Here is a 23,432-nt window from a genome sequence, read left to right as displayed (position 1 = left end):
CTGGTTTTATTTCACATGATACTTATGACTTGCAGTGAGGATGAATAAATATCCTTTATTCATCAATGGAAGTAAGAGCCATAAGGTCTACCAAACCAATTTTAAACTGATCCTTCTCTCAAAGTCCTACCAGAATATTGCTCCCACGGAAATTTTGATCTTCCAACTAATATAAGGCAGTTTGGGCAGGAAGATGATTGAATCTGAAAGATTTTAGCAGACTTGTGATTTGGAAAATGTGCATGCATGCATAACAGATCATAAGACATTTCCCATGGAGGTGGATCTTGTTGCCAGATTCTTAAACTAATTGTATAGTCAGTACAAAAAAAAAAAGTGCCTTTAAAAATTTGTACCAAGATTGTTGTATCACACATAAAGGTATTATTCATTTTGCAAACTAGTTCACATAACACACTTTTCCAAGAGCTGGATGATATTAATTGCAGATTATGACTTTGTTCATTCCTCTCCTAAGGGACTTCATATTGCTTAGAGATGTTAAATTAGTGAACACAATCAAAATGAGAGCTCCAACTGAAGGAAACATCTCCACTGGAGGAATCTGAATTTATTTTTAGCTCATGTGCCTGCCTTCTCTTAAGCAACTTATTAAAACTGCTTCCAATTACCATTCAATTCATTTATAATGCAGAAGCTTCAAGATGACTCTGGCTGTGTGAAAAGCTGTTACTAAGTATCATTTAAATTTCTTCAAAGTGTAACAGGAGAAAATAAAGAAGCAAGAGTATTTAAATTATTAAAGTGAAAAATGACAAAGAAATCCATCATGTTTTAATGAAACACAGCTAGGAATATTGTGCACATAACTTACTGCCAGAAATAGCTTTTAATTAAATAAATACAACACAAATTTGATGGGTTTTCTGTCACTTACCATCTTACAAATACATATATACATGTATCCACACACATGCATGCAACAAACACAGAACTCTGATACAAAAGCTTAAGTCATGATGACCCTCAAGAATAAACACTACCAACTAGTTCACCAGCTATTTGAGGTGAATTTCAAGGACTGTCAGCTGGGAGTTATCACCTGTCTGAGCAGTATTTCTCCTTTTTTTGCTCAGTAACCTTGGCTCACTTCCCTCATAAACTACAATTCCCAAGGATGCTTCATGGTTGGTCCTAAAATGTTTAGCCTCTGACTTTCCTCTTCACTTGCATTTGAAACAGAAATGGAAAAGAAATACTAAAAAGAAGCTGATTGTGACTGAATTTTGCAGTAATCTTCATGACTACTATATTAGAGTCTAATATAATGACATACCTTTTTCCACCTAGAAATTAAAAGATACATTTAAATTACATATATATATATGATAAATTAATATCATATGGCATCTATATTCAAGTATGTTCATGAGTGTTTATGAAGGAAAAAGGAAATTGACTTTTTATTTAATTTCTGTAGAATTCAGAATTTATAAAAATAAAACCCATCATCTGAATAAATGAGAAATAAGATGTACAAATTCTAGGGTTTTACATTGCTCTGGAAGTATGCACCTCCGTACAAAAATTGTCACTAAAAGTCGCTTTTCCACCTTGGAAAAAAATGGAAAAATACTGTTTTGTACTTACCAGTAGTGACTGCTTGAAAATATACAAGAATTTTAATTAGCAGGAAATGGGACCAAGATTGATTCTTTGAGGACATCTCAAAGGACAATATCAAAACCAAACCCCCACAATACTGGAGCACTTAGAAATAGGATATTAAAAAGCTTACCAGGGCCTCTGATTTGATTGTTGGCCTGACCACGAAGTTTGGGTCAGGATGCAGCATAACTGGTTTAGAGACTATTGGTACCCCTGGATGACGCTGGGTAGGTGGACTTGGAGCAAGTTGCTATGGAGTTAATTCGAGAAAATTACAGTTTACAACCTAATTTGTGGAAATCCATCATTTCACCAAGACTCTTCAATTCAAGTGGTTTGTCATAACAAATTTAATGACATTAATACAAAACAGAGCCGACAGAATTATTTTAACTAAGGCTTACAAAGTCAACAAACCAAAACACAATTTCTCTTATATCCAAGTAGTAGCTTTTCACCTAAATTCTGACTTCACCAGAAAGATTATGGAAAAATCTCAGTGCTGCTTTTGGCATTTTTCCCATAAATGCAACAAACTGAATGAGAAGTTAGAGGGAAAAAAACCCAAAACTGCTAAAGTTGAGTGTAAGAACACAGTGAACCCAAAATAAGATTTTTACTAATCCATGGCTAAATAAATCTTTTAAGATGAAATTCAGCAGGGTTGCAGCAAACAGCTTTCCATAAGGAATTTCAAGTTACATTGTCTTGATTTAACAGCAAGGGTTTGTTAGGTCAATTCCCTGCCCTTGACTCCACAAAGCAGAGATACCCAGAGACCTCATCATTCAGCATGTCCTTGTCCAATCCTACACTTCTCATTCAGCCAAAACTCCCATTGATATCAGGCACAGTTTTATTTAAGAAAAGAGCTCAAAACTGAGTCCTGTGGGTTCAGTTTCTGATTTAGTCCCAGCAACTCTCGGGACACTTTTCTCAATGTTTCTCATAGGAAATGTGATGTATTCCAGAGATCATTCTTATGGTACAAGCTGTAACCTCTGAAATTATTGATCTGCTTCCAGCAAATGAGTTAAGCCACTTTTTGGATTTGGTTTTTTGGATTTGTTATTTTTTGTGCATGTGTGTGTGTTTTTTCCCCTGTGGGCTTGTTTCCCCCCATCCTCCATCCTTTCCTTTCTTAAATAATTTTTTTAAAAGTTTGAATCAGATATTTTGAAGTCCCTGTGGATATCACTCAACTAATGTTGTTCCACACTGCAATATACATTAAACATTCTGAACTTAGAAGAATCAGAATCAACAGATTGACAGATACCAACTTGTTAAGCTGCACTGGAACAGGATGATTTCTCCTGGAGTTGCACAATTTAGCAACAGATTTTTCTAGAGGGCAGAATGGATGTCTGATCATGCAAAGCCAGTGCAAAGAGATGTCAAACAAATGGTGGTTCTGAGATGAAACTTGCATATTAGCACCCATTATATTTAAAAGGTAGTTTGAACCTAGCAATTTTTGCCTTGATGGAAGAACAAAGCACATGTGCTGCGACATACAGACATTCACAACATGCAAATATTGACTGCATTTTGCTAAACTGTTGAAATACAAAATCCTTGGACCATTAGGAGTCACTTCCACCACTTGTGCTTTCAGCACAGCAACATATCCACAGATCATTCCCTGTGCTGAATTTTAAAGAAATTATCCCTGCAGAGTGAAACCTGTGGCAGTGCCTTATCATTAGCACTACATGGGAAGTTCATGAAACCACAGCCATGATAAAAAGCTCGTGACATACCAGAGGGTTGCTTGACACAGGGGACGCTTTGCCAACGTGGGAGGTGTTTCTTACAACCTAAACAGCAACACACTTAGTACTGGGTTCATATAAAGTGTAAAGCTAATAATAATTTTTTCAGAAACAGACAATTTATACCAGATATTTTAACAGCTAGTTCTCAAGAATGTCTCTGACAGGATTTTATTCCTTTTGTCAGGTTTTGTTCAAGCTGAATTGGAAATTAAATTATCTGAGTTAAAACCAAAAATTGAGCAATGTAGAGAAGATGTACCAGCTTGAGTAATATTAGAATAACAAACTTATGGGACAGCTACAGTTGTCCTATTTTTTGGCTTTAGCAGGCATAAACACGAGATCTTTAATCCACAGCCACATAAATGTACTGCTTTTGATTATCTGTGGCGTTAAAAACTGACTTTGTAAAAGGTAGCGAGAATAAATTGTCAAGCTTTGGATTTTTCTTCCATTTCTGAAAAGACATCAGATATATTGAATTATCTATTTATAAACAAAGCAGCTTTGGCTCAATTAGTTTTACTAAGAACCTAGTTATTTCCTCATATACACTAATAATGTTCAGTGAAAACAGACATTAATTTCAAAGACTAGGTTATTTGTTGTTACCTCACATATTTTTCTTAATTATTAATTTATTTTTTCTAACACAGCTAGCAGTGACAAACTGCCAGAAACAGATAGTCAATTATATAGATTTGGGGTCAAATAAGTATGGCAGTTCCTATATTACTCCTTCTATCTGAATAGTCTCTGTTCTCTTTAAAAGTGTGTATTTCTCCTCTCAACACAAGTATTTTGTACACTCGTGTCGTTTCACATCATTTTTATTTTGCAAATAACTTGGGAAACCTGCTATCTATAAGAACCTATGATATTTCCATTTCAGTAGATCTTGCACATTCTTGGCACTCCAAATGTATGAACCACATAGATCAAACACTATCAGAGGTCCACATAAGTTTAAAGAGATTCATGGGTCACATCAGGGCAATTGTTCACAGAAAGAGAGTCTACCAGTTTCCACCAAAAAGGGATAAATGTGCCTATCTTTCCCCACCAAGGAGAATCATGCAAATACAAAGACTATTTAGTAGACATGCAAAACCCCCCAAACCCAACAGTGCAGTCAGTCAACCCATGCAGAAAACTGTATAGGAAAGAAGTGACCATATGGGATCCTCTTCTGCTGCTTGAAACAAGTAAGCATCTTCTGCCAAATGAACAAGTACACGATTCTCACTACGGTGCTTAGCAAAGGGAATTATGATGAGTCAGCTGCCATTTCTTTCCTAAAGCGATATTTGGCACAAGATTCCTTCTATTTGATCCTCTTTTGAACTCAGATTGCAATAAGGAGAAAGTCAATGTTTTCTCAAAGCGCAGAAAGTCAAACCAGGTTACCAGCTCTTGCTTTTTTGCTCTACACAGTTTTGACCTTTTAAAAGTTTGACCTTCTGACTTTAGGCCAATTTTCTTTGTCCACTCTTCTCACCTAACAAAGCAACTTGATGACACATTTAAAGCATTTCTACAAGTCATTTTCACTACAGGGATACTTTTCTCAAATTTAACAATGAATTAAATCTGCTGCCTGCAACAGCTTTTTAGAGTTTTTAATCACTCAAGTCCAAAAAACAATTTTTTTTAAACTGATACGTTCTGCTAAGTACATCTGCAGGTAATAGGGTTATGCAAGCAGGAGAGCAAACCCCTCCTGATTTACATTTAAAAAATGTTAAAATGAAACTACCTCTGGACTGAAAAAATGAAGAAACCACCCCATTCCCTCCTTTGACATTGCAAGGGGCAGAAGGGTAGGTCCAGTGGACAAAGATGGTGATGGGAGGCACACAGGGGAACGGTAAAGGCGCATGCATCCAAACAGATCCCGAGGTCACCTGGGAAGCTGGTGTTACCAACAGGGCCGGACCTCGTGGAGCATTTGAGGCAGGAGGTGGATGAGCTGGCGGTGCTGGGGTAACCGTGGGGGGCGGTGGAGGCGGCGGAGGTGGCGGTGCACGCTGTTTGGGTTTGTCAACTTCATCTAAGTTGATGTCATCGAGATCTGTGGTGTGCAGCTGCAGGCCCCCGGCAAAGCGCCGCATCGAGGTGGCCGGGGGAGAGGCAGAAGGACGCCCGCTCGCCGGCTACGGGCGACAGAACAGAAATCTGCCTCAACACTGCCAAAGAATGGGCAGCCCTAGGACACCACTCAGCCCAACTGCTCCTCCACGGGAAGATCTTTGCTTCTCACACAAATGTTTTCTCTGAAAGCCTTTCCAAAAATACGCCTTGGGATTCCAGTTTAAAAAGAAAAAAAAACCAGGAGTGGTATGACAGCAGCTGTTGGGGTAAGGGGGTTGACAAAAGAAACCCCACAAAACCCCAATGACATGAAGTTTTCAGAAGGCAAAATCACAGGACAAACCAATGCAACAATTTCTGTCTCTCTGGCTCTGATGAGGAGAAAGCAACAATTGCTCCTCACAAAGGTGATTATTTGAAGGAAAATAATCAAAGACAGGCCTTGAGATTTTATGTTGTTAAAAAAGGGAAAGGGGTTAAAGTTGTGTAAACATAACCACACATCAGTACAAGAAAGGAAACTAAGCTTAAGCAGCTATCAAAACAAAAATTTAGTGTGCTATTAAATTCAGAACCTCAAGGGGCTAGATATCTTATAATTTATGTTAATCCACAGGGGGTTTGAGATTTTATATTTTATGTTAATCTGCACCAGATCTATTGAGGTACTAAACAATTTCAGGGTTTGAATGCTCATTCAAAAAAAAAAGGATGTGTGTGAGGAAGGCATCTACATATGCTGTTAGAGTTGCTAACATTTCTTTTATCAGTGATCCAACTGCAGTATTTGAGAAAAATTCAGTCATTTTACTATTTTGTAGATTCAGCTGAAGAAACCTTACATAGATAAGCTGTCTGACAGACACATTCATCTTACTCTAAAACGGCAACATGTCCCTCAGTGGGTAACATTTTTCACATTCTTCTTATCTAACATGCTCACCTCCTTGTACTGAAAAATTGCTATTTCTTTGGCAGAGGAGATCTTGAATGCTCTTGTTCCCAATAAACAGTTTCAGCCTGTGGCACCTGAATATCTTTCAGCTGCATTTACCCCTACGGAGCACCCAGATTTTGTGTTTTATGTGTTTTAACGGCTTGGGCAGATTTGTAGAAAAACTGTAGTAGAGCAATTATATATAATGTAATGGAAAAATTTATGGAAAGAACACAACAGAGTGCTGGTCTTAAATCCAGGTTGAGCTCTGAAAATACAACACTGTTTGTAATCTGTAATGTTCCTTCTTACTTTACAAAGAGGGACAAAGTTCTAGCAGAACACAGGCTGCCAAGTTTGGATAGTGAGAGAAAACCTCTGCATAATCACTCCACTAAAGACCTGTACTAAAAAACCACATGGATCTGAGCCTAGGCCCATGAGGAACAAAAGATCAGCTGCTTTTTTCAGAGCTGCTCCACGCTGACCTGAAGGAAAATCATGCGAGAGCATTCCCCAAGGTCCCTTTTGTGGTCGCAGTTTCTCGGGGATCCCACGGGAGCTCAGTAGATTGCAGTGTTCCTCTTGGAAGCGGCTTTCCTTGGAAGACAGCCAGAGCAACAGGATGGTGGGAAAGCCTCACCACACGTCTAGAATCATCAGGCTCTAAGAAGCAATCACTTTCTGCAGTTCCTCTGATTAAAGGGGACTACTTAAAGAACAAGCCCAAAACCTATTGATTGTGAGTTTCATATATTTTTGTAATTTTCTTAACGTGTTCCTTTATTTCACACAATACAAGGAAGCTTCCAAGTGCTCATCATCAATCATGCTCTTATATTCACAAGATACTAATAAATATAGCTGGATCCAGCTTTTGTTACTGGTAGCATGTCCCACCTAGCCCAAATATTTAATGAGACAATAAAAGTGTCAATTTAGTGGTGATAATAGAGTTAAAAAGGTCAAAATACAATCAGTTAATTAAAATAATGTTTAAATTTTCATAAAATATAGGAAAAGCAAGTTCTATAGATTGTAAGTCATCAATTATTGACTTTTCCCCCCCTCTCTTAGAAAGGACTGAGGGGGAAAGAAAAATACAGATTTTTTCACTGGTAAAACCTGTCACTTTTAGGAGACAACTTTCATTTATTTTAAGATCATGCAATATATGGAAAAGCTAGAATTTTACCTCAGGAGACTCATTCTCCACAGAGGAGATCTGTTCTAACCGTGTTTGACAAAGTCTTTCCACCCAGTGCTGCACCTTTTCTGATTCTTCCAGGTCTTCTCGTTCTGTCTCAGATACCTTGACCATTAACATTGGTGCATTAGAAAAAGTTATAGGTATGGTCATAAGACAAATATGTTTCAAAAGTATGAAATGCCGCCTAAAAGAGTTTTTAAAAAAATAATAATATTTTTAAGGATTCCCTATTTTGCTGTTTTTCAGCAAATTCATCATTACACATGGACACAACTGCAGAGATATCCTCATTTAGGCAAAAGCTGACTAGAAATAAGAAAATGTGGCAATGGAACTTTGCAGTAAAACAGTTTTCAAAATTTCATTATCTTTGTATAAGTAAACAAGCATCTTGCTAAAATAATTCCACTAAAAATCCATTTAATTTCCTTTCAATATAGCTTTGCACTTGATAGATCACAACATACCTCTTGCACAAGACGATTTATTTTCAATTGTTTTTCTTTCTCCAGCATTCCTTCTTTCTCTTTGGCAAGTTTTTGCTCAAACTCCATTTCCTTTTTATTCTTCTTCTGTTCACAAAAACTATCACTTTTTGACTTCTTTCCTTCTTTCCCTTTCTGGGAAGGTTTTGTAACAAACATTTTTACATCAGCTAAAACCACCAGAAACTTCAATCTTGGTACATGAGTGTCTGCCTTGAAATATTAATTACAGTCTATGCAAGTTTGGGGATGGTTTTTTAAAAGAGAATCCAAAACTTGTTTACCCAGCAATTTGCAGGAAATTAAAACTTTTTGGAGGGCTTGTGCCCTCTAATATAATCTGAATGAGATCAGAGAATTCAACTTTTTTGTTGCTCTGCAAAGTTACAACTTTAGGGCACACAGGCCCAGTACAAAACTTTGAATATTCAAACATTTTTGGTTGTGTCTTAAATTGCCATCTCTCTGTTTTGGCATTTATATATAAATATATGAATGATTGCTTTCAGGTGACAGATGCTCATGTACAGGTAGATGTGCATAGTCCATGCATACAACAGCTTCATGCATATGCCCTAAAATCAGCATTGCATCCCCTAATAAAACTGAAATAAGGAATTATAAAGGAAAGGTTTAGATCAGTGCATAAACTGAGTTCCTGTTTCCAAGTAGGAACACGGCATCACAAAAACCGTGTAGCTCCTACAAGCCCTGGGTAAAATCTACTCAGATGCATTAAATAACACAGCACAAAGTAACTCTAAAATTTTAGATGCAGGACACAAAGGGAAAAGCTACATAGTCCTTTGGAAGCCTCTGTTCCTGTCGTCTTCAAAACACACACTGCTCCTTATTTCTTCTTTACTGATGTCACATTTCTGCTGCCCTTTCACATTTGTACAGGTAGGATTTAGTTCATCTTGGAAATGCCATGTTCTCCTTTTATTTATGAAAAGTAAAACAGAGGAGCAGGTGGCTACTTATTGACAATTACTGCCACAGCCAGAAAGGCTGCGCTTCAGGTTTGATTTTGCTCTTCTCATCATCATCATCAGCTATTGACTTTTCTTGCTTTGAATTCCTAAAACCACCACAAACTGCTTCACATTAAATAGCATTATTTGTCTTCCTTTCACCTTTTGCAAGTTAATATTGATAACAAAGCCTTGGAGAGCAGACATTTTCCCTGGCAGCTACAGAAGCCAATTCCCCAGTCAAGCAGTTAACTGGAACTTTGTACTGCTAAGTTCAGTGGGATGTGGTCTACTGCTTCATGCTTACATGGTAGTGGTGTTTTAGGGAGGGGATGGAAAAGGAACCAAAAAACATTGGAAATAAAGCTTAACTTAAAAAATCTAGCTTTTCACACTAGTATTTTAACATAAACCTAATTCTATAATCTATTTTGTTCAGGGCTAATTAGTTTTTTACCTTCACAACAATTGCCAATATCATTCTCCTAAAAATTCAAAGATACATTTAGTAGTGTCTGCTAGATGTAACATCAGGTGGGTCAACTTGCTAAGTATCAACACTGGAAGAATTACTGAATTCAAAGGCCCACTAAGCAGTACACAAGCCAAAGTCTTCTAGAACATGAACATATATCTGACTGTCTTAGCTGCACTCACAGCATTCAGATGCAACAGGATGATTCATCCTTTCCTACAATTTTCCCCATGGATTCAGTTTACTTCCTATTATAGACATTTTTAGTACAGAGAAAAATTATGTTTTTAAAACAAACAAAAAAATCATTAGCAATAGGGATAGAAATTCACCACTGCCAAAAGCAAATGATTGAAAATAAAATATTTTTAAGCTTCCAGTACACACAGTGTGGTAAAGTTCAACAGGAATTATGTTAAGATCATTAGTATATGAAGAGGTATTTGGGCATTCTCTAAACTATAGTTGTCAGCAGCAACCCCAAATATTACTCTCTTGGAGTGAAGAGTTTCCACAGCATGCATTTATGATTTTCAGATAAAAATCCTAACTGCCCTGGCTTTCACACAGGTTACAGATCCACGATGATTTACAGTCACTAGCAGTACAAAATGCTATTGGAATGCACCATCTTCTCCTGATCTCTTTTAAGGGGAGCAGGTATATCCTGGGCAAACAGAAGGTCAAATTAATGGTCCTAAACAGTGACACAAATACTTCATCTGTCAAAAACACTCCTGACCTCCTCTGAAACCTTGAGTTCTTGTCAGATACATGCACAAAATCTTAGTGGCACTTATACCACAGTTAATTAGCAAAAAACCACCACTAAAGCACACAACACAACAGCAACCCCCCTATAATACGGCTAACACACATTGCAAGAAATAAATAAAAGGAAGCAAGAGCAAGTATAAAATATTATTTGAAACTCTCAGTGTGAATAAATTGAAATTGCAATACTTCAGCAGTATTCCATATAGAAGTATTCTATCAGCTTAAAGATTGTTAACTTCTTTTTTTGCTCATTTGTGCATGCCTAAAAGCCTTTTGCCTTCAGCATTCCTCCTACAAGGACATTTGCAAAGGTATAACTGGATAACTTTTGTCTCTATTGTTTTTATATACACATGATTCTGAGGACTTGGAGAACATGAAGACATGCATTGACCACCTGTAATAAACACCTGCAAAGTATTGTTATACAATTCCCTCTGCACACGGCAGAACTCAGAGCCTGAAGGACTCAAAAGGACAAAGTCCTAGACACATGCATCCCAAAGGCATCTTAACTTGTGCACACATTAAAAAAAGGAACATTTGACTAAAAAGAATGTTTACTAATAGCAGAGAAGAAGAAAAAGGAGGAATTTCAATTCAAACACGCACACAGCAAACAAATTCACATTTCAAACTTTGTACCTTACGGATTGTGGGAAATTTTCCTTCATACCGATAAAACCATCCAAAAGCTACAAAAGGTAAAGGAGAAGTTGTTTTTTGAAGAAAAGCCAAGGACAGGCTCGTACTCAGTCCAATCAATGCTGATATGTGTAACTGATTAAAATTTATTTGAAGGCGCAACACCAGAGGTTTGATATTACATGACAAGTTCTTAGCTAAATTCTTGATAAATGGTTCTAGAACATCTAGTCATAGGCTTCCCTTATTTTAATGATACACATTTTATGCCAAAGAAAATGCAACAAGTAATCTTCATACAGAACCACAGAGGCCATGTGCATTGGTAGGATCTATGGTCACACTCCTACTTTACAGTAGTTTTAGCAAGCCTTATGAAAGTTGAACAGGTATTCAAACTCATTCAAGCTTGTGGCAGAACATGGCTTTTGAGGAGACTTGAATAGCTCCATTTCCCAGGACAAAATACTTCAAGCCAAGTACATAATTATAATAAAATATATTGCTAAGTAAAAACATACAAAAGAATATATTACCATAACTTTATATAAGAAACACTGCTAACAGAGCACTCAATATAGTCCACATTTCTAGGGTTGTTAAGATTTCATATCAAGGTTATCTTTAAATGCAATGACAGCAGCAGTGTCAAAATCTATCATCATTTACTGAAGGACCACACATATTGCCCTAGGTCAGTTCAATGTTAAGACTGACTGTCAGGAGGAGGTGAGACACAGGAAGAATCTGAATCAGGATAGGAAGTCAGGGCTGAGTGGCAAACCTGTTTGTCCTGCTTCATGTTCACTTCATCCATGTCATCTGTTTCAAGTTGGTCATGTGCAACTCCCTTTAAATCTTCTAGAGAAACAAAGGAGGAAAGGGGTGAGGGGACAGAAGTGACAGTAACTGGAGGTTCCCATGAAATGAAAAAGAGATCAGGAATGTGTGACTAGAAGTTTCCATGAAAAAAAAAACATACTAAGTGATGGGATGTTTTTCTACGGAATTGTTAAAAAAAAGGCCCTACTTAAAAAATTCTCCAACCTCCTTCAGTCCTGAAGAGCTGTTAGAATCTACATGTGGACAACTGGTCTGCTATGTGATGAAGGGAAGCCTGAAGAGTTTGGTGGCTTTTTCTGTAGTGGAGCCATCAGCAGACTTCCCCAAAGTCACACACCAAATAATATAATAAAATAATATCAGGTTAGGAATTGGCCCAGGTCTCCTATGAATTATGTAACAAGAACTTTCCACATTTTTCTTTGTACAATACAATTTTAGTACATTCTCTACATACAATTTCCAGCTTCCAATTTAGCTTTTTAACTGCCAACTAAGCTCCAACTCTCTTAATTCCCTTTTGACAAGTAAATCAGAAAGCCAGCAGCATCCTAGGCTGCATCAAGAGCATGGGCAGCAGGGCAAGGGAGGGAGTTCTGCCCTTCTACTCTGCTTCCATGAGACCCCTCCTGGAGTGCTGCATCCAGCCCTGGGGCTCCCAATATTAGATGGATGTGGAGGGCCATGAAGATTATCAGAGAGCTGGAGCACCTTTGCTATGAGGAAAGGCTGAGGGAATTAAGGCTGTTCAGCCTGGAGAAGAGAAGGCTGTGGGGAGACCTGAGGTAAGCTTTTTGGTTCCTAAAAGGGGCCACCAGAAAACTGAAAAGGAACTTTTTAAAAGGCCATGTAGGGGCAGGACAAGGGAGAATGGCTATAAACTAAAAGAGGATAGATTTAGATTAGGTACTAGGAAGAAATGTTTTACTGTGAGGCACTGGAACAGGTTTTCCAGGGTAGGTGGTGGATGTCCCATCCCTGGCAGTGTTCAAGGCCAGTTTCGGATAGGGCTCTGAACAACCTAGTCTAGTTGTCCCCACCCACGGCAGAGGGCTGGAACAAGGTAATCTTTAATATCCCAAGCCAAACTGTGAAAAGGCTGACAGGTAAACACTGAACAGAAACAACATGCAAAACAATGCAACAAATCCCCAAATCTAATGCTTCAGACCATTTCTCAGTAAACCTTATTATTTTTATTTTTCCTGTTGCTGATTGTTAAAAAACCTGACTACGTGAATGGATGTAGATTTCACAAGATAGGTACCTGTTAAATAAGAATTATTTAATTGATTTATTATATGCTTCCAGGCTTCTGAAAACAACCAATTCATACCTAGCTTAACTGGGAGACAAACCAGTGGTATGTTCAATTGAGCTCAGTGATGTGTCTGAGACAAATGTAAGGAGGCAATTTGACATCAATTACTTACTTTTGTGTTTGGAACGAGGGGCAGAGTGCACTTCTGCAGTTACAGTTTTTAGAGACTTGGGCGGCTCTTTAGGACCCCAGTCTTCCTCCCACTCCTTTTTAAATTTCTCTTCCTCAGCTGTTATCCTAGAGGAAACAAATGCAGTTAGACATTGAGTACAAAACCAACATCATCAGTATATATTCATTACCATTATCATATTTCAGCATCTCTGTTTTTCTCTTGAATATAAAGCACAATATACTGCTCCTTCTTTATAACTGAATTCTTCTCATCAATCCATTTCGTTTACTAAGCTACTAAAATAATTTGTAAAGTACAGTGTGAGAAGATATTCTTATTTAATATTTGGATTTCTAAGGCCTGTTATATAAACACCCACAATGATACTAAGCCATGAGTGACACACTACAGTACTGACTGTCACCTTGAATGAAGTAAAAAACATCTCTCACTTAGCAAGTTTTAGGACTGGAATCACTTACTAGAAAAACTGAAACACTGAGTGACAGAATACCTACCATACACCTAAATCAGATGTCACAATGGCAAATTGTACCTAAAAACCATGTGACTCCTCTATCTTTAAATCTATTTTGACGATTGCTTCCTAAACACATAGTTCTAGGTTGCCATAAAAAGTGACTCTTCCCAAAAATAAATAAATACTGTTAAAGTGGAAATCATATTAAATTCCATATTCTAGGGAAAAAAAGGGAAAAAATAAAAAAGAGAGGAGAGGGGAATAGACAGGTACAGATAAAGAATGGGGGTGCTGCAGAGAGTGTCCCATTTCAGGACAAGAGCATGCAAAACAAGTAAATTACCTAGTATGGCACTTTGATCAGAGAAGAAGACATTTCAAATAAAAATTCAGCAAATACCAAGTACGTCACAGCAGAAGTTCTGAACAACCCAACAACACGTAGCTTCATATATGTCGCCTCAAATGATCTGACATCTATTCTTGACTATAGCTTGCCTTGAACTGATAATGTGGTGCCAAAATTTACCAGGTCTTAGATATATATGATGCTATTTATATTTGGATTATCTTTTCCATTTCTAAATTAGCTAAAGTAAATTGAAAAAATATTCACATGGTGTCAAAACACTCAAATCTGTAGCTGAGCTCACTATTTAAATTTAGAGGCATTGTCAGGGAACAATGGACAGAATTTTTTTTCATTTAATTTTAGTTTTTAGAAGTTGGTGTTACAATGTAACTTGCAGTACACAGAGTTAGGGACCTTTGCCATTTAGGCACATAGGAAATTTTTTCAAATGGAAGATACCAAAAAAGGGCACAGTGACTTTATACAAGGAACTCCTGCAGAAAGGATTCTAAAAAGAAGACAAGGCATAATACTCACAAAGAATTAATACAGAAAAACATTGTATTTTAGCCTGCCACAACTGCTCATTAAATCTCAGCTTTAGATTTCATCTAGGTTCCTCCTCTACCATTCTCCCTCTTCCTCACCCAGGAGATAGACACCGACTTAACAGTTTGGATTGTGACATGGAAAAGCTTAAAAATGCCTGAGCAACACTTAAAAATTATACAAGCAACTATAAAGCTGTGCTAGACTTTACACTGAGCAGCCCTCAGGGCATGAAAGCCCTCCCTGAGTGAGCAAAGATGCTCTTAGTGCAGAACAACACAGCAGACATCCAACATCCATTATAACAGACAGGCAATCTAGATTTGGAGAACAGAATCATCCTTCACCTGTGATGGCCTGCTTTTATAGCAGCTTTTGGCTATTGCAGGAGTTTCTATATAGGCCACAAATAAAGAACTCCCTGGGATCAGAAAAGGGAAATGCAAAGAATTCATCCACGTGCTGCTGTAGAGCCCACAGCAGGACTGCCAGAAAATTCTTCTCTTGTGACAGCTGGGGAATATATTTCTTTATGCACCTTACAAATTCTGAATTCCCTGCTCTTTTTCTATCAGAAAATTTTAGGTAATACAGATACATGAAAAGAGACTCAAACGAATTAAATTAATTAAAACCCCTTCATATGTCAAAGAGGCAAAGCCAAAGACTTGAGGGTCAATTGCAGCCCTAGAAGGCTGAATCAAAACAGGTATTACTCTGTAATTTGCATTTTCATGCAACTTCCCAGCATCATTTAGAAAGTTAATTACTGGGATAACAACTGGTTAATTTCAAACTTCCAAATGTAAAAGAATGCTTAAGTTAAAAATATAGTACTGATCTGTTTATTAGCAAAACTGCTTTTTTTCTCTTAGAATTAAGTTTAGTGTTTCAGTGACAACAAAGTAAACAAGTTCTGGGGCAGAAAATTTCCTTAATCTTAAGTTTCTCTATTTATTAGTAATACCTTTAAAATAAGTTCTCAACTTCAACTTCACACTGAATTTATTATTGCCTCATGTTTATTTATAATCCTCATGTTTACAGGTGCTGACTTTCAGATCAGTTTCCTATTCTTTATCTGCGGTGTACTTATTGATATGTACTGGATCCTGCATTTAGCTAAATGGAATTTTATTTGAAAGCAACATGCAGAATGTTTTCAGCCAGATCTAGTCTAATACACAAAGGATCCTTTTCCAAGTGGTACATTGCCTGTGTAAGGTTTTACTCACTGCTCTATTTCTCTGCGATATCTCTCCTCTTCCTCTGCAGCCTTCTGGGAAATCTCCAGCTTTCTTCTATAATAAGTGGAATTAGGACAACATGATAAAAATAGTATTTTCTGAGTAAGAACCTGAACAAAGTGTGTCAGCATATAGTTAGTTAAAGTTAAAAACAGTAAATACATTTGTATTGGGAGAAAATGCTCTGTTTTAAAAGTCATCTTTAAGACACCAAAGGTTCAGTATGGTTTCCTAGGAACCCTGAGGACATTCCTGACCACAGGGATAATAAGGCCATATCATCTACTTAATTATTTAAGTCACAACCTACTTCTGAGGCAAGACTATAGTGAGTTTTTGTATCAGTTTAAAATTTCTAACTGTCTTGCTAAAAATAAAGCATGAGTGAATAGCATCAAAAAAATAATGAATATCACACTGAATCATTGGGGTATGACAGGGAGCAGCATGACCCTTCTACTTAAGATGGCTTTCAATGCTATCAGCTTTGAAAGCTCAGAATATCAAGAGCATCACAGGACAAACATTTTATGAGCAGAGACTCTGCAAAGACAAAACAAAGTTAATCTAAATTGAGAATCTTCTCAACTCTTCTGTGAGAAATATCACAAATAATTATTTGCTCCTGTCTTCCATGCCCTCTCCAAATCTAAGCAAAATTTTTCAGGCTGTCCTATAGAGAGTTCTCACAATCTCTCTTTCTCTTGCTGCTCTTTGATGATTTTGTTGGTCTCCAGTGCAAGCCTCTTCTGATGCATTAACTCCTGGCGTTCCTGCTCACGGAGACGTGCTTCTCTTTGTCTTTCTTCTTCAGTCATGAACAGTTCCTTGCCCTGCAATCAAAACCACCACCCCCATCAGTTGTGAAAATATCTCATTAATGCAGTTCTTCTTGGAAATAATTCAAACCCAATTACATAGTAGCACATCTGTGGATGCTGACAGTCTGGTCAAATAAACTTTCCCAGGCATTACTCTGGGGGAGCTTGAGAAAGTTTATCTGACTTTCTCTCTGACCAGACTGTCAGCATCCACAGCACATCTGCCATTTCCTCACATTGCTCTTCCTGAGGAACACACCCTGGAAGAGTCTCAAAGACCTGACTGCTTACTCCAAGGAGCTATTCTAGTTTCAGCCTCCCAGTTACTATGTACAAAACACCTCAGACAAGGTTTGCAACTACTGAAGTCAGCAACAACACTATAGGGGTCATACCAAATTTATGCTCAGTGTGTCACTCAGAAAAAAACTCACATTATACTTTCTTGAAACCTCACTGAGCAACGAAATGGCAGAGAACAGAACACTAAAGGATTCCCAATGTGAAATCAAGTTACTGTAAAAAACCTGTGAAACACAGTTGCTGTGTTTTAATGATCTTTGCCTGGCTGCTGCAGAAATGTGTCATCATTCTGGAGCCCTAATATAGGGAATGCACATCCACAAAACACTGTACACTATATGTATTTCAGTTGGCTTTATGTATTTCAGTTTGTTCAGTTTATGTGTTTCAGTTGGTTTCATTTGCTTTACAATTAAGACACTAGCAATATATTCTACTCAAGAAAGATATTTCCATACTGCTACAGGTAGAATACTTTGATAACATTGATCGAATTTTCATTTCTGAAATTAGAATCCCATGTTAATTAGCAATGTAGGATTTTTCCTGTCTCTAAAGTGCAAAGCAGACATCTTGAACAAAACCAGGCATTGAGGAATGTCTTTGCACCACAGCAGGGAAACTGTTTCCTTATGCTATCTGTTCTCCAGTCAAAGATGTCTATTGAGAAGATGATGCAAGGTGAAGGACTGAGGGACAGAGGAGTTCCATAGCAACAATTTGCCATTTTAAGGATGCCACCCCAGTGATGCATGCTGAGGTAGAACTCATATTTTTTAAATTGTTAATATAACTGGGAGTTGAAACGAAGTCTTTAGGATGTTGAATTCCTGGAGCTTAATCAACTAACCCAGAGTATTTCATTAAATAATCTCTACAGTGCCTTTGGACAACTTCATCCTTTGTTACTCTAAGAGTAGATCAAATAAACTATTAATTCCTTAATGTAGCTACAGAGTATACATGAGCCCTTAGGAAGCAGCTGAAGTGACTTATTAAATCTTTTTTTTCCCCTATTTAATTCAGTTGCAGGGCAATTAGAAAACATGGTCTTTGATTAGTCTATGGAAGTTGATTATCCTCTTGTATACAACCACATACTTTCTATAAGAAGGATTAAAGCAGTAAAAACATTAAAACATTTATTGCAAGTAACAATGAAGACAGAGGGAAGATTTAATTAATTTCAGCTGGCTTTAGATTAGACCCCAAATGCTTAGGATTCTGTTGCACAGAACAGTAGAAATGAAAAACTGAGCAATTTTCAGTGTGTCAATACACTAATGAGATCAGATAAACAGTTACAAAAGGAACTAATTTGGAATAAGACTAAGGCACCAGCTATCCAGGATTAAAAATTATTTGTCTCCAATCCAATTCACCTTTCATGTTTCAGCAGAAGCAGATATCTATTAGAACAGAAGCTCTCAAACATGAGAGACCATTACAATAAATTCAATTTCCATTCCTTGTCAAGGGAATGATTTTGCATTGGCCCACAATCATGTTTTATTTGACAATACTTGGTGTGGTATGAAAGAATAACATGCCACTCAAAACTGTGTTGGTTTGACAGAGGTGTAGATCTTATACAGAAACACAGCTTTTGTTTTTATCCATTTATTTTTACCATTTATTTAGTTACATAGCAATTTTCTGCTTACAAATGTTCTGCTTCTACAAATATACTACTTACAGCGCCTGCAACCACAGAGATAGTCAAAGTACGGCTGCTCTTGAGCACTCTGACAGCCTGCAAATGAAAACAAAACAAAAATCAGCGTGAAGGAAGTGATAAAAGGCCAGTATAATGCTAGCTACCAAGGCTGGAATGCCAGAACTACATACAGTGAGAGGTATGCAAATATCCAAAACCATGTTCAATATATAATCCCTTGAGTTAATAGCCCAGAATAAGAACATACTTTTGTGGACAGGAAAATAGGACAGATGCTTAATAAGCTGACAACTACAAATCCAGGGAGGAAGACTTTTACCTCTTTGTGATCCACATTAGAAAAGTCCACTCCATTCACCTCAACAATCTGATCACCAACCTAAAGGAATTAATGCAAATTTTAGTACAAATGCTAAGTTAGTACATATATTCAATGAAAACAGAAAGAAATGTGCTCTCTAACACCCTACACACAACAATCATGACTACTGGAAGAGTGCAAGGGGAACAGACTGGAAACTGGTCAGGCTTGCACATACTCCTATACCGGGATCTGCTATTGCCACTGCTTGGGATCAAACCCTCAGCTTGAAGGAATGTCGGTCTGACCCAGGTCACTCATGTTCTTAAAATTTTAGAAAACTAGCTTTGTTTGAAATGTTATCACCAGATATTTCTTTCCCATGGGGAAAAAAATTCCCAGGAATCCTTGGAGTTGTCTATACAAAACAAGAATTCCTTGTGGTACCTACCTTGGAAGGTGGTAAACTCACCTCTAAGCCCACCTCTGCTGAAAGAGAACCTGGCTTAACATTGCTGATAAAAATGCCTGGTTTTTGTGTTGGACCACTGGAAATACTGGAAATGAAAAAAAAAACCCAAACATTAATTGGAAAATTTTTTTAGAATACAATATTTATCAGGAATACAGTGAGTAGTTTTAGTTGTTTCTTCATAATTTTTTTTTGCTTGAATAATATGTATGGTATTAGCCAATTCTGAAACAACCACCAAAACTTACCAGTACACACACACAGTGGTTTATCATCTTATTTTACCACTCTCTATCCCACAAAACTGGTTTAAAAGAAAAACACCTAATCTTCTGTATTTTACCTTACATGCTGAAACTTATATGTATGCTGACCTACACTGTCTAAAGGACTGGGGCACTAATGATATCTGAAAGTGAGCAAGCAACACAATGAAGAATTACTAATTATTTGCTGAAGTGCAAGATACTGAATGTATAAACGTTGTTTTGTTAGGATTACTTATTAGGAGCAAGAAGGATGTTTCATCCAGAGGCCAACATCTAGCTCAGGAACTTTAAACTGCAATCTAAGCTGGGCCTAGATACAGGAACTATTTTTTAGATTATATATTCAACGAGTGAGGCTGAGCCACCTCTCCAGGTTTGTAAATTATTTTTTAAAAACCTTTACATCCTCCAAATTACAGGAGAAAAAAGTCCAGATAATCACAACTATATATTTCTAAATATATAAGAAATCCTACAATATCCTTTCACTCCAAAACCTCCATAAGTATTGCAAAGAGTCTAAGAATCCCAGAATCATATTTCTAAAATATCTTGCAAATTCAAGATTAGTTTTAGGAGCTGGATATAGCTTTGTGATGGTGTTTTAGTTCTGAAAAGAGCCAGAGAAGGCAGAGAGCAAACCTGACAGTGGATAGTGCTGGAATTGGCTAGATCACTGAACAGCATGTTTAAGTATTTAAAAATGTAAAAGCATTTAAAAGATCCAATTCCATGACAAGTTGTACTAAGGTACTTTCAGTCAACTCTTATTTTTAAAATTTAACGTTTTTTTCTTCATGACAGAACTTTTAACAAAGGAACTTACACTTTGCCTAAAAATATGTAATATGTGCCACAGACACCCTACTGTTAGTTTGCCTTCCTGATCCAGCATGGACTTTTATTTTCCTGATATCATATCCAAGAAGGATGGACATAACTGCCTTGAGCGTCTGCTTTAAAAAACAGTGGCGTTAAATAAAAAACATGTACCCACCTGCATCCCATGCCTTTTGTACCAATCAAGCTAATGAAGACTTTCTTCTCTTTATTGTCTCTCCCTCCAGAAGAAGCAAGTCCAGCAACACTGCCCTTTCCTTCCTGTAGAGGGATTAAACAATGCCGCAGATGTTAATTCTGTCTTGAATTCATATCAAGACTACTATAAAATTTCATGCAGCCAGGATGAATCCCAGCCAGCATCAAGATAAGATTCAAGGTCCTATTCAAGGCTCCAAGGTCCTATCCTGCTGGAAACGAGTGAGGCAGAGTCATTTCAGTGGAGCTGCATGGATGAGGTGAAAGACTGAACTTACCTGTTTGCAGAAGATACTTAAATAGTCAAATTTTGTCTTCAGAAAAGAGTGGAGGAAAATTAGAGGAAAGTGATATGGAAAAATAATAATTTAGATTATTGTTCCCTGACAAAAGGGTAGGAGAAATACATGATAAGGCTCACTATTTAAGTAAATCTTTCTTCCTGAAAGCAAAAGAACAGTAATTGCGGTGTTTCTTTTCTGCAACCCTTAGAAATCAAAGTTGCATTCAAAGTTGTAATTCCTCCACTAATAAGCCTAAAATAGGCCAAATAATCTCATAAAGATTTATGCAGTAGAACTACAGCCTGGGAAGTTAATAAGCTCAAGCAAAATGAAGAAGCAATTATTGAGTAAAAGCAATTTCATTTGTGTCCTGCCCTTTCCTTACCTAATAGCTCTAGAATAATTCCATATCACAAAAGATATTCCTCACAGAATACTTTCAACAAGATATTGCATTATAGTAATGCATACAATAGCTTCTCTGATAAGGTCAGAGGAGAAAGTGCTTCAGAACCATCACAGATTCCCCAGAAGATGTTTAACAAAATATTGATCTCTTACCGCAGACTCTGACACAAACTGATCCACATATTGCCATTTAAGGGGTTCATCTGGTGAACTGAAAGGAAAAAATAATTAAAATAATGGGACAAAATAAATGTCAAGGTATTCCAGAAGCCACTTTGGAATGGAGCCTTCTGTTTTGCATCCACAACTTTCTTTGGATACCATTTATATTTGGTTTATTTTCCAGAAATTTAAACAGAACATTAAACAAGAGTACAATTATTTGGGCTAGTAAAGGTAGAATATAAAATTGATAAAGACATCTCAGGTGAAACAATTTTAGGAAACTCAGAGGAAGACTGTCAAATGAACCGTAACCACTCCAACATCTTACACAAATGGCTATGCAGAGTGACACCTTCTGTCATTAACATTTCCCAAACACTCCACTTCAAGATTCAGCTTTTCAACAAAAATTGGAAGACCAAAGCGATTTTAAATTTTTCTAAACTATGAAGCCATCATCAAATGCTACATACACAAGGAAGCAGTGGAGCTCTCTGCTAAGCTAGGTGCATTGATAATTAAACTTCCAGGAGATATCTGTGACAAATGAGGAAATAGAAATTCGTTCATTTAAGTAGGCAACTGGTATAATAACAGATTCATCAAGCAAGACATCTGCCTGTTCATTAAAAAGCATGTGACATTTTAATCAGCATTCACACATTTTCATAATTAAACACAGATTCTTGGGATAGAAGAGGTTGGGCGAAAATGAATCTGTTTTCAAAAGAAAAGCCGTTACCTTTTGACAGGTATCATGCCAATATCTGAAAAAGAAAAATACTTTGTTAGGTTTCTGCAGGCCACAAGCAATTCATTAATAGCAATCATTGGTGATAGAGGTGATTTTTGGTGTTACTTACGTCTAACTTTTATGGACACGATTTTCTTTGTACGAATGAGGTTGATGACTTCTTCGTGTGTGCATGATGAAATGGAATATCCATTTATGCGCACTATCTCATCTCCAACCTCACAAATGAAGAGGAAAAGAAAAGGTAAGTGTGAGATAATAATTTAATAAGTTTTTAAGATTGAATACAATCTGGCAATCATTTTGATGCAAAGATTAGGTAATGCCTATTCACTAATACTTTCTGAATCTCAGGTAATGTCAGATCAGACTTACCTGTATTTGTTTTGAATTAATACCAAACACCAAAAGAGCAAATTAATGGCCAAATAACAATTTTATAACTACTATCTACTATACAGCAGATTTGTATTCCACAGATTACCTTAAAAACAAGAGTCTGTGTTTTACTTCCAATAATTTTGGAGTTATTTTCTTTTATACTTCAGAAGTTAAAGTTTGCTTTTACCGTATGTTTTCTGAGATATCTTCCTTAATATATTTGATCAATAGGAAACTAATCTTAGTCTTATTATCTTGCCTGATTCTGGATTGAGAAAATGCATTATTTTAAGGGATTTTATCTTTTTTTCTTTCTTTGGGGATCTCGCTAACATTTATTGGCAATCCAATGGCAGCACCCCAAGGACATTCCCTGGCAGTGTTCAATTCAATAGTGTAGAACAGAAACACTTCTATAAAATTTCAAATCTTATTTATCAAAGTACAATCAAAAAGTTTCTCTTCCTCTAATATAAACCCAAATTTGATAAGCTATGATGACTAGAGAGAATTTTCCAAGTTTTTATGAACTCTGCCCAATGATCCTCCTACCCAGCTAGGCTGAGAAGGAATCAGTGATGAAGACACTGCCTACTTCATTTTAGGGAGTGCCTTATTATCTGCTCAAGATTACAATGAAAAATGCCAG

At 36.9% G+C, this 23,432-nt stretch overlaps 1 protein-coding gene across 4 annotated transcripts in view; it reads right to left on the bottom strand.

Moving 5' to 3' along the window:
* The window catches only part of USH1C (USH1 protein network component harmonin), a 46,681-nt gene that overhangs the window by 11,549 nt on the left and 11,700 nt on the right, over positions 1 to 23,432 (bottom strand). For 3 of the 4 annotated variants that reach the window (XR_014616249.1, XM_084208235.1, XM_084208236.1), the window contains exons 5-15: positions 22,512 to 22,620; positions 22,391 to 22,415; positions 21,637 to 21,694; positions 20,751 to 20,854; positions 19,485 to 19,569; positions 19,031 to 19,090; positions 18,730 to 18,786; positions 16,600 to 16,742; positions 15,898 to 15,963; positions 13,278 to 13,402; positions 11,786 to 11,862 (exon numbers count right to left, since the gene is read on the bottom strand). Coding sequence is in view for 3 of the 4 variants with exons in the window: in XM_084208235.1 (XP_084064361.1) it covers positions 11,786 to 11,862; positions 13,278 to 13,402; positions 15,898 to 15,963; positions 16,600 to 16,742; positions 18,730 to 18,786; positions 19,031 to 19,090; positions 19,485 to 19,569; positions 20,751 to 20,854; positions 21,637 to 21,694; positions 22,391 to 22,415; positions 22,512 to 22,620 (909 nt within the window). In the remaining variant the exon portion in view is untranslated. Of the gene's footprint in view, positions 1 to 1,759; positions 1,880 to 3,392; positions 3,450 to 5,311; positions 5,561 to 7,630; positions 7,748 to 8,112; positions 8,266 to 11,001; positions 11,052 to 11,785; positions 11,863 to 13,277; positions 13,403 to 15,897; positions 15,964 to 16,599; positions 16,743 to 18,729; positions 18,787 to 19,030; positions 19,091 to 19,484; positions 19,570 to 20,750; positions 20,855 to 21,636; positions 21,695 to 22,390; positions 22,416 to 22,511; positions 22,621 to 23,432 lie in introns of all 4 variants that reach the window. The other variant, XM_084208237.1, reaches the window with a different exon arrangement.

The sequence above is a fragment of the Fringilla coelebs genome, assembly GCF_963513975.1.
Source record: "Fringilla coelebs genome assembly, chromosome: 6".
Classification (NCBI taxonomy): Eukaryota; Metazoa; Chordata; class Aves; order Passeriformes; family Fringillidae; genus Fringilla; species Fringilla coelebs.
This window is presented reverse-complemented; position numbering and strand designations above follow the sequence as displayed.